The 12309-nt window shown below is 40.1% G+C and overlaps 1 protein-coding gene across 2 annotated transcripts in view; it reads right to left on the bottom strand.

Annotated features, from left to right (window-relative positions):
* The window catches only part of FBLN1 (fibulin 1), an 82429-nt gene that overhangs the window by 57113 nt on the left and 13007 nt on the right, over positions 1–12309 (bottom strand). For both annotated transcript variants that reach the window (XM_086757744.1, XM_086757738.1), the window contains exons 2-3: positions 8421–8520; positions 1623–1758 (exon numbers count right to left, since the gene is read on the bottom strand). In XM_086757744.1, the coding sequence (XP_086613870.1) occupies positions 1623–1758; positions 8421–8520 (236 nt within the window). The remainder of the gene's footprint in view (positions 1–1622; positions 1759–8420; positions 8521–12309) is intronic.

Genomic DNA, 12309 nt, shown 5'->3' with positions numbered 1-12309 from the left:
ATATTATATCATAAATCATCTATGTCTATCATGGATCAAAGATATTATCTACAAAGATACTCCCAAGGCTACCTCAGTGCAGTTATTAAGTGTAGGATACTCCTATTAGGGAGTAGGGGGGCAGAATGTGGCTCAGAAAGATTAAATAATACTGACTATGTTTATACCAGTCAATTAAACAGGGACAGAATATGGGCTCAGGCATTATCTTGCAATCATCTCTAATGTTTAAATATTAGCAAGCTCTAATGGCAACTAACATCCTCTCAGACAAACTGAAGCATATTTTGGGGTTAGCACAGGCCAGCCAGTGTTCCAACAGTCCTGATGCACTGTGTTTTGCAGGGGAAAGACGTCAGTTACATGACATGAGCTGTGCCGAGTCATTTATTCTCAGGGCCAGAGATCAAGGCCCAGTCCTCTCTGTTTAATAATACAGCTGCCACCTGAAAACCTGCCATCTTTAAAGAAGTCTGGCCATTTTAAAGAACAACATCATTAACTCTTTCTCCTCATGCTGACAAGCCCACATAGGGAAACACCAGTTAATTGATGGGAAAGTGGGTTTCCTTAAACAGCTGCATTCTGGTTTAGAGTTGTCCCATGGCATGTTTTTAACATAGTTCTGCTGTTATAAACCTGCCTCTGGTAGCAAGCACTTGAATCTGCAGAGTACTCGCCATCGCAGTCCTTGTCCACCTGTTCGTGCCCTTCGAAGTACTGACAGAGGGCTAAATATTCTTTCGTGCCACATCCAGACTGGTGTGGATGGGCTTCCTAACAGTAAAGTCCGCACAGAGGAATCTCCATGCCAGGAGCAGGGCATACCCTGGATGTGCTCAACAGGTGAGATATGTCCCCTCCATGGGACATGTTTCACCATGGGACAAAATCACATTGCACGTGCAGAGAAGCTTGTGACAAGCCAGCCTCATCAGCGCATCTTACCTTTCCTCTACTCACAGCGAGAATCTGGATTACTTCACAGTAATGAATGTGCTCACTTTCAAGAAAGGAGAGACAAAGATAGAAATAAAGGTGGAGGGCAGAGCACAGATGAAGATGCCAACGACAGGCATTTTTATTCTAATATCAAATGCTATTATCACAAGCTTACAGATGTCTCCATTCAATTGTAAATTAAAGTCATGTTAACTCAGGACATGCACACAAGCTGGAATTTTAAGTACACTGAGAGGATTAACTTCAGCCCTACCCCTTTGGACCACCAATACTGAAAACCACTGAGTTTGACTATAGGCCATGAAGCTCTAATGAAAGCTACAGTTTGAAACAAAACTGAGTTTCTCACCCATCCCCTCCCTTTGATGTCTTCTCTTCACGCAGAAGTCGTTTCCTAGCCAATGACCTGTTCAAGACTTTCTGCCCTTTTGCCTTCAACGCTCTGCCTTTGCTAAAAGGTAAGCAGACAACCTACTTCACTTGAGAGGAGGAACTGTTCCTCTCAAAGACGCACAAAATGGACAGCCTTAACAGAGACATGAGATGTAGGTGGGAAAAAAGTTTATGGGCATCAAACTGAGTATGGTGACCTTCAGGGTCAACCCTAGACAGTCAATACCATTTCTTAAAGATGGACAGGAGTAGCTCTAATGTCTCACCTTAAAGTATTCAGCTTCACAGGTTGAATTTTCACCAATATGTGTGTCACACTCGTCACGCACGTTGGCAAAGTCAATCCCATCTGCACAGTACTCCTTCTCCAACTGGCTGTGGCAGCACTGTACCTGAGTCAAGCTGACAAAAGGATGGAAGCAATGGGAGAAGAATGTCATATATAGGTAAAGAATAGATAATGCAAGTTTTAACAATTAGCACTTGTACTAGTCTCATGGAAAGAGGTTCCTGTGGCCACGCATTTTAGTTACAAAGTGAAAATATTCTCTAAGAGTAGGCAGAACGTCTAGGTGATATGTTTAACGCAGTGAAAGTCATATGTTTAATACAATTTAATTGCCTGTCTACCTTGCAGTCTGTCCTAACAATTGTTTTAAGCAAATGGATAACTTCAACCACATTTGCCACTGGCCTCAAGGTCTCTGGGACGTTGCATTCTTGCATGTTTTGCGATAGCTGGTGGCTGAAGAGAGGACAGAGAGAATCAAATCGGTGCTCTGACGGACGGAAGGGAGAAGTCAGGCCCTGCACATTGTGAGAGTCTGCAATGCTATGGCCAGTCAATTCTGGCACCTGCTGCCCCTCGCCTAAACAAACACGTACAGCATGCTGAAGGAAGCTCGTAGTGTTGCTCTGTGGGACAACTGGAGATTGGGGGAGAAGTGAAGGTACCGAGGAAAGCTGTAGTGAGAAACGGAGTGTATTGCAAGCAAAAGGTGAAGAAAGACAAGGGAGAGAAGAAGAGTACTACAGGGCTGGAAGATGTGGCGAGGAGACAGGATATAAATCTACAGGAAACTCAGCTTTGTTACTTCCACTGCTCATAAAATCATTCTATTTTATCTCCATTTCAGTGAATACATTGAAAACTCCTTCCTGTGAAAAATAATCTGTGTGAGGAGTCTTTAAACTCCTCCCCCCCTGTTGCTACTGCCACTTGCATGAAAAGCCCACTCAAGGAGGTAACTCCCCTCCCTCCACTCTGTTTTTCTGTGTAACTCTGCCTTGTTGGGTAGCTTTGTAGGTGGAGCTTGCAGTTTAAAGCTCTTCCAGTACTACCTCCTGTAATGGACACTGGGAAACAGATAAAAAAGTTACAGAAGAGTAACAAACCAGATTACATATACAAAGATATAAACATGCCCATATGTTTTGTGATAACCCAGTTTCACCGAGAATGATGTTACTGGAGTTGCCAGGGGGGAAGGAAACTATCCCAAAAACAATCCAAGCTGACAAATTCTATTTATAGTACAACAGGGGCACGTAAAAGGCATGCCTGATATGTCAGAGCTCTCTAAGAAATGCACAGAAAAACCCTATAAATGTGCTTTTATACCCATCAGCATGGGAAATCTTATACATCTGGTACTGGGCTCAGATTCTGCATCTCTGTGCATATTGGTGAAACAAGGCTGTCAAGCTACGTTCCTGAAGATTCCCGAATCTTATTTACTGGATTTTGCAATGGTCTGACTGTGCAGTTCTCACTTGGACAAAAACAGCTATGAGATTTCAATGCATAGGAACAAAAAGTAGGATAAGTTAATGAACAAATTATTCAAAAATAGACTCTAAAGCCACAGCTAGAAGTTAAGCCCAGGACATTAACTTGATTTGGCAGAATATTTGAAGTTTTTGACATTTGAATTAGCTCCAGTTTGGAAGAATATGTGGCTTTTTTCTTGCTGAAATTCCCTCTGAAGCAGAATTTCCATTCCCTGCCCAGTTCTAGGGTGGTCTGAATGTGAGGACTTTGCAAGCCTGTAAAACCTGAACTTCAAGCCCAAGAGTGTGGGAGCTGAGACTTTCCAGCTCCCTTAGCCCTCCAAGCCCTGCAGAGAAGATAGATATGTTAGCCACAGACAAATAAACAAACAAACAAAAGCAGTCTTTCAGTAGATCTGTTTGATTTCCAGTGTGGCTTTTTTTTTCAAACACAAGTAATCTCTTTGAAATCCCTGACAAATTGGCAATTTCAACCAAAACAAAAAAAAAAGTTTATTAAAATGTTTCCCACAGCTATATTCGTAAGTCATGTGGCCCACCCCAACTGTAATAAGGAATTCTGTAATCAGTTGAATACTAGATTAAAATACCATTTGTTCATTCTCAGAACAACAACAATAAAATCACACTTCATTGCCCAAATCCTACAGTGAAGCTGCACTAGTAGCAAATATTGTTTGAGACTGTAAACACTTGTGTGGCTGTAACAGAGGTAAAAATCACTTTCTAACTTCATAGCAGAGGAAAGAAGCCATCACTAATAGCTAATAGGACATCTCGATTTGTCTCGTCACATAAAACCCTTCAACTCTCCCTGTGTAGCATTCTTATTAACTTCATGTCTATGGACAGCTTACAATATTGGTCTCTAAAAAAAAGAGAAAATAGAGGAGCACTTCCCTGCGGAGTGGGAGGGGTTTTTTTTGTACTCCTAATCATTAAAAAAAACCAAAAACTACTTGTTCCTTATCTGCCATATTCTAATTTTCAGTTAAAACAGTGCAACAGAACTGTATTGAAATAAATAGGTGTTTACAGTATATCTGAAATCTTAAAATACTAAGTACAGAATCTCTAGGAGCATGAGGCCTCATAACTGACATTCACTCAGGATATTTCTGGTAAAATCATGCATTTTCTGGTTGATCTGAAAGCTGAGTTTTACTTATGGCTCACTAGTGAGCAGAAATCATTTAAACATTTTAAAAATTCTTATTCTTTGTTACAGATGCTGATCTAAAAGTTATTTAATTACTAGGCAATTTGATTATAAATCAAGTTAAGAAATCACATTTTACAGTCTTACTTTCTGTTAAAATTTAACCAATGTTACTGATTTTCATGGAACAAATTTCCAGCTGAAAAGCTCCATGTCCATTTATCTCTGCAATCCTTTCACATTTATTATTCTCCTTGCTGGAAGATGCACTCCTAAAGCAGCATAGATTTTGTAATCACCTATTTTTCCTTTCTTTCCATAAAGGCATAAAAATTAAACTTTGCTCTGAAAACAACGTCTTTGTTGTCAGCCTAATTTCATTACCCTCTGCCTCTCTCCTTCTACTTATTAGTCTGTCTCCAAACTATGTCAGTGCTATTCATGTACACAGTGGAAGGTCTTTGACAAAAAAATATTGAAATTAAAAAGGAAATTATTCCACTCCAGAATTCTTTTGAAAAAACAAGCTGGGTCTTCCACCCTTAGTCCTTTCACTTTGCAATTTAACATGCAACAGAAATTAACTTAGGAAAATCAAGACCAAGAGCAAGATCTGGTATTATGAGTGACACTGTGACAAATTAAAATAATAAAGAGTGACTCAACAATGAAAAAATATATATTTGAACACGTTACAAATTAGCAAGGGATTAAAGTAAAAATGATTGATTCAACAAACCTCAAACTAAATCAGCTGCAATCCATAACAACTTTGTAGTTTACCGAATAAAAGTTTTCTTGAAGGTAAAGGGTACAATTCTATTAATATCTTATATTACGTAGAGAAACAATACCGGTAACGTTGTGGCAGAGAAAGGACTGACTCTGACATTATACACAAAGTAAAGCAAGCAAGTTATCCTAAAAGAGCGGCAATAAAACCCTGACAACATGGCAGACTGTTCTTCTGTCCCTCTGACTAGGAAGCCAAAAAACTTGGTGACTGTGGGGCACACTTAGCAGGCTACAGAGAAGAGATAATAATTAATAAAGACAACCTCTCCAAAAATAACTTTAAACAGCTTTTTCAGACATAAAACTTTCACAACTTTGATGTCCAAAATCTCAGGCTCTTCCAGACGTCCAACGGCAGAAATCAATAAACATCTATCAGAGGTTAAGGATCTGGTGCCTATTGCTCCACTCTTGTCTTATTATTTCCTTGTGTTCCTATCCGAATCTGTACCCAAGGGCTGCCACTTGTCTCTGCTTGGGAATACAAATCACCTTTTTCTTCTGCTTTTGCACAGCACCTAGAAGAGTGTTCTGTAGCTGCTTCTTTTATGCATATTTGCAACACTAATAATAAATAATGTTATTCCCAACGTAACTCCAAAAAGCCTTTACAGAGCGCTAAAGGCATGCAACTGTCATATGGAGATACGTTGTTTCTGGCCCAGGAATCAAATTCACTTGCTAAGAGTTCTGGGTAGGGGAAACTCTTCATCTTGAAAGGAAGAAGATTTATTGGGCAGGTTGAGTTCCAAAAATAAATGGCAGCTGTTTCCAGCTGTTGCGAGTTTAACGACAAGAAAATGGATGAATAGGCAAAAAGCTGCCATTATGACAGCCAAAGATATAATTCATTAAAATTCTACACTCATTTCCACTGAGTCATGAAGACACAGAGAAAAATACCATCATTTTCCAGAGTGATAATACAATGAGATATACCCATCTGTGGCACAAGCAACCACAATATGAGATTGCAGACACAACTGGAAATTGAGCCAGGATCTCTGTTTCAACTCAAATGCAACTAAGTAATAGCAGCCAAATAGATCTTATGAATTCATGTGAACTTCAGACAGAGGGCTGGGCCACCTGTGGCGTTGAAAAAGAAAGCGAGCACATCTGCGGTTTGAACTGTACTGCATTCAGGAAGTGACGCTCACACAGGTGGCAAGGCCCTCAAAAACCACAAGGGACTTTGGGGGAAGAATCCTAAAAAGATGCTGAAACCCAGAACAGTTAGCTTGTTTCTAGGATGCAGCAAACAGGAGAACATCAGCGCTTGCGTGGAAACACTCCTTTATTACTACGGAAGTGCTTTAAACGGCTGGGAAAAGGTCAAGTGGGTGCACTTCTAATTCAATAAGGCAGCTTGTTCCTCATACGAAGAAAAGAAAGGGCAATTAGAAAAGCAAAAGAAACCCAAGCAGTGGGCTTGCTTTGAGGGAAGGACTGAATCTGAGGTGTTGTTATGCTATTGCTGTTCTACGTAGAGGATTCTAAGCTTTTGCTAGCATCTCTGTTCAGTAGGGATAAATGTACAATGCCATTACCCTCACGTACCTGCAAAGGGAATCATGCTCCCTCACTGTTCATTCTGGCTCCAGTTACACCAGCAATTAGAAGCAGAATTTGGCCTTTACCTTTGTGTCTGAAAGGGCATCATAAAGTAACTTTGCTCTACCTCTCACAGATATGCCAGTTTGCAATCATAACTGCAGTAAAATAATATTGCCATTAAAGAAAGTAGTCAAAGGTGCCAATTTTACTTAGTCGTTTTTAGAGTGGAGCCAAGCTTCAGGGGGAGCTATGTTTATTTATCCTACAGTCATTAACAGATGCATGAATTTACCCACTTATTTTTTTGTCAATAAGTGCTCATGCCTCTCACGGAATATGTGAGTTTACTAATTTCTAATTTACCATTACATCACTCTAATTTTCTTAATTACATATCAAGTTACGCACAAAAGCTAGATGAAGTACTAGTAAGCTTTTTTCACTTTGTCACTTTAGTCCTAAAGACTCTCTAAAATGGCCATCTTTAAAAGAAGAAATTACATTTACAGGAGAATTGCAACTCACATTAATCAAATTATCATTAAATCATCAAGATTCTTGCTCCCAGATTGTTCAATAAACTTGGTTTCCTGTTTTTCCTGTCTCTGTGTTGTCTGTAACTCTTCTGACTCTTCAAGAATTCCCTAAATTAGGATTTCAGTCCTATCTGCCAATTCTTCCGCATAAGATACTCCTTCCGATGCCAATATAAATGCAAAATTCAGAAAACATGGACAGTCTTGCCTGCAAGAAACATTCTTTCCATAATAAAGATCAATCCAACACTTCTACAATTACCAAGGTCAAATCACTTTGCAATCCGTTTGAAAAGATAGAGGGGAGCAATATAATGTATTTTAAAGTCCTCTGTGAAACTGCCCCGCAAACTACCAACCACAAATTGTTAGCTCCACAAATGAAATGTAACAAGTGTATTTAACAGCAAAAATAACGCAAACTACCATCAACAGAAAAAAATATGACTGCCCCAATCATATAGGAGATTCAGTTTAACCAAAACATTACCGTGCAAAAAATTTCAACAATTAACTTCATTATTTTATTTGCTAGACTACATAATAGAAATTAGTATCCTATGAAATGTTAGTATCATTAAGAAATCTATTTACTAACTGAAGGTTACTATTTTCTACAGTCAAACACATCTGACAGAAGTCAGACACACTATGTAACTTAAGCTTCATGTTCTCCCATCAATGCATACAACTAAGAGCTGCAAGACAATTATCAGTGTGGCACCACACAGGAGAAACAGTTTTTAAAGGCTGTCTTATACACATACATATGTATCTATGCAATCTATAGATTATTTATGTACAGGATCTGCTGCGTTTCATGAAAAACTTGGCCAAGAATTTGGACGATCGCTGGGCCAGGTTCACAGTCAGTATAAACGGAAGCATCTTTGCTGACATCGGTGGAGCCATGCTGAGATATACTGACTACAGGCAGAGCCCAAGCCCTGTCAGCAGCGTACAGTGGATAAATTTCTGACTAAGAGACAGCACACATCAAACAGGTTAGAGCTGGGTGACTCTGCACTAGACCAACAGCAAAAATTAAAGAGGCTTAATGGAAGAGAAGCAGGTACTCAGGTTTTCCCAAGGCTAGGCAGGGATTTGTAACACTCGGATTTAAGAGCTGGGTGCTTCATCTTATAATTGGCTTTCATACCTGCCATTCCCATAGTTTTACATTAAAATATAAACAATAGTTTAATATATAATACATAACTGTATACCTGCATTCTCTGGAATCAGCTATTAACGGTAGAGAAGTACATATTCTGTTCTTATTTGCCCATTCAATACCCTTGTCACAGCATTCTTCCACTGAAAGATCTGCAGAAATGAGGGAAGAAAGAAGAACAAACAATATATTTAATACAACCTTAGTAAATTACATTGCATCTGCCAGCTAAAAAAAATAAAAGTCAGTTTGTTTTCCCCTCCCTAACCTACATACAGAACAGGGCATTCCTCCAAAAAGCTGCCATAGCCAAACGAAGCATTTGTTAGCACCTTGCAATCAGCCCAAGTACTGGACGGATTCCTTCCTCGGTGAAGCAAACTGCAGTTTACCTTAACCTTCCACACAAAGACACAGCCTTGGGACCAATATTCCAGCAGAAAACAGTTCAGAGAGAGTCCTGCACAATAAAAGGATCTGTCGGATTGCACTCCCTTATTAGCAAAAGTGGCAGCAGCAATAAGCAACCTTTTAAAATCATAAAGAATGTAAGATAAATCAAATAACTGTCGAATATGAAAGTCAGATGAATCTCATTACAAGTTAATTTGCAGAACTACTTTTTCCTGAGGTTATTATCCAATTAATCTGTTTTACTCAAAAGTACTCAAAGTCTGTAAATGCAAAAATCTTGTACAGAGAGACAGAAAGGTAGATGGTATTTTGATCATTTAACATACGAAAGAAAAATTGATATAGATACCAACTGATACCAACCCTGAAGCTAAAGAGAAAAGCACAGTGAAGATAATTATTTGTGCAGAGTATGATTTTTGCAAAAGTTTCTAATTTAATAAAACTAAATACTGTTAATGAACTCACAAGCATTACAGGTCTGCTTCATAGTCCAAGTGCAAAAGTTCACCGCACAGCAGGTGTATCAGAACTTGGAATACAATATGAGTCACATTTTCCTATTAATTATCTTGTGGTCCTGACACTGAACAGCTCCTTGTAGAACAAATACACAATCTGTGTAAAAAAAAACCCATCTGATTATCAAGAGAGACAGCCTTCTAATGTTTTCTCTTTGTTTCCTAAGTTTTTTGACGGATGGCCTTGACAGGCTGCACCCACGAGCGCTGAGGCAGCTGGCTACTCACGATTATCTTTGAGAGGTCATGGCAAATGAAGGAAGTTCCTAAAGCATGGAAGACAACAAATGTCCCCCTGTCTTCAAGAAGGACAAGAGAAAAGATCTGGGAAACTACAGACTGGTCAACCTCTTCTCACTGTCTGGAAAGGTGATGGCAAAAATCCTCCTGGAAACAATATCCAAACACATGAAGTATAAGAAGGTGATCAGGAGAAGTCAGATTGGATTTATGAAGGGGGTATCATGCTTAACCAACCTCATAGCCTTCGATAATGAGGTGGCCAGCCTGGTGGATGAGGGGAGAGCAGTGTATGTTCTTTACCTTGACATCAGTAAGGCTTTTGACACTGTCTCCCATAACACCCTCATAGACAAGCTGACAGCATACAGGTTAGGTAAGTGGACAGTGAGGGGGACTGAAAACAGGCTGAACGGCCAGGCCCAGAGGGGTGTGATCAGTGGCACAAAGTCCAGTTGGAGTAAAGTCACTAGTGGTGTACCTCAGGGGTCAATACCCATTCCAATACCATTCAGCATCTTCACTAATGACCTGGGCACTGGGAAAGAGAGCATCCTCAACAAGTTCACAGATGAGGAGGAGGAGTGGCTGATGCACCAGATGGTTGTGCTGCCGTCCAGGAGGATCTCAACAGGCTGGACAAACGGGCAATGAGGAAAATGAGCAAAGGGAAATGCAGTGTCCTGCATTTGGGGAGGAATAAGCCCTATGCACCAGCACATATTTGGGGCTCACCAGCTGGAAAGCAGCTCTGCAGAGAATTACCTGAGTGTCCTGGTGCACACCAAGCTAATCCAGCAATGCAACCTCACAGCAAAGAAGACCAACATCATCTTGGGTTGCATTAGACAGCGCACCTGGCAGCAGGTTGAGGGAGGTGATCCTTCCTCTCTGCTCAGCACTGATGAAGCCACACTTGGAGTGCTGTGTCCAGTCCTGGGCTCCCCAGTTCAAGAAAGATATGGACTCACTGGAGTGAGTCCAGTGCAGGGCCACCGAGATTACTTCTGCTCTGGAGTATGTTGTATATGAGGAGAGACTGAGAGAGCTGGGACTGTTTAGCCTGGAGAAAAGAAGGCTCAGGGGAGATCTGATCAATGTTTATAAATACCTGATGGGATGAATAAGAGGGAGGCAGACTCCTCTCAATAGTGTCCACTGACAGAACAAGAGGCAAATGGCACAAATTATACCACAAGAAGTTCCACTTGAACAGAAGAAAGCATTTCTTTACTGTGAGAGTGTTCAAACACTCGATGATCTCTAGAGGTCCCTTCCAACCTGAATGATTCTGTGACCAATTACTTAATGAAAAATAAATAAGATCCTTTCATCTGTAGGTCACTGTGCTGCACAGAGAAAGGCCAATCTCATTTACTTCTTTTTGATGGAGAAGATGAAGTACAGAAGGATAAAATGACTTGCGCAAATTACACGGTAAGCTGGTGGCAGAACAGGAAGTGCACACCAGCTCATTTGCAGACCATCTCTCTCCACTGGATGATAAAAAGCCTCATATGATTGTCTCATTCTTAGTTTTGCTCCAAGTACATCTAAAGGGAGCAAAATCCAACAAGCAGCAGCAGCATTACATTCAAGACTGTTCATCTTCACAAATGACTTCCTGCAGGGTCTAGTGAGGACACGTATCTGTCTCCTCTGGCTCTCCCTATGCCAGTTACAAAGCTGTTGTTCTTCACATGCCCCTGATGCAAGGGAGTTAAAGACTCCTTCCATCTGTCCATGAACCCACCTCCTAACCTGTTGCAGTTATAAAAATTAGTAGAGTTATTATTTAACCTTTTCACGATCACACTTACTTTGACATATATCATACAGAGTTTACGTGAATACCTGAACTGGCAGATCTTCACACGTGGGAAAGTAAAAAGCAGATGAAAGCAAGTAGAGGAGATAACCCCCTCCAGTAACTCACTTGTTTGCAGCGAACAACCCATATTCCCAACTAGTGATTATAATCCAGCAATTCAAAGCAAAAAGGAAAAAGTTAAATGAGATTTTTAGGATGCATCAGCGACCTTAAGGTAGGTACTCTTAAGGTAGTTATAAATTCTACAGTGCACAGCTCTGGAGTACTGAGCATAATTCTGGTTATTCCTCTTTAGGAAAGATTACATCAAAACGGAAAAAGTGTAAAGAAAGGCCAGGAGGAGGGTCAGGGAAATCAAAGCCCTTTTATACATTCAAGGCCAGGTCGGAAGGGGCTCTGAGCAACCTGATCTGCTTAAGATGTCCCTGCTTCTTGTAGGGGGGTTGGACGAGATGACCTTTAAAGGTCCCTTCCAACCCAAACTATTCTATGATTCTATATAAGGAGAAACTGGAAGAAATAGACCATTTTAAGCCTAGACAAGTAAAGCTTGTGAAAGGATGCGGTTCCTGTCAACAAATATTACAGCAGTAAACAATAATCAGAATTATGGGATCAAGTAAACCAAACATTTTTAATAAGAAAATCATTATACTTATAAATGGAATTGCACTAAATGTTAGTTTATAACAGAGCTCTGTACTCGATGACCCAGGTCATCCTTCTAGTCTTACTTACATACTCAAAATAATGGTCAAAATTCTGTCATTATGAAGTCAAGGCAATATTTCTCTTGAATTCCTCAGTGTGTCCAGAATTCATGCCAGTGTCTGAAAGCAAATTGTAGTTTATTATGCTACAGAGAAAATCTGTATTGTAAATAAATATCTGCCTGTGGTGAAAGACATGAATTTGTGTCTGATCTCTTCTTTGGG

This window comes from Chlamydotis macqueenii, chromosome 1 (genome assembly GCF_036417535.1).
Source record: "Chlamydotis macqueenii isolate bChlMac1 chromosome 1, bChlMac1.mat, whole genome shotgun sequence".
NCBI classification, from domain to species: domain Eukaryota; kingdom Metazoa; phylum Chordata; class Aves; order Otidiformes; family Otididae; genus Chlamydotis; species Chlamydotis macqueenii.
This window is presented reverse-complemented; position numbering and strand designations above follow the sequence as displayed.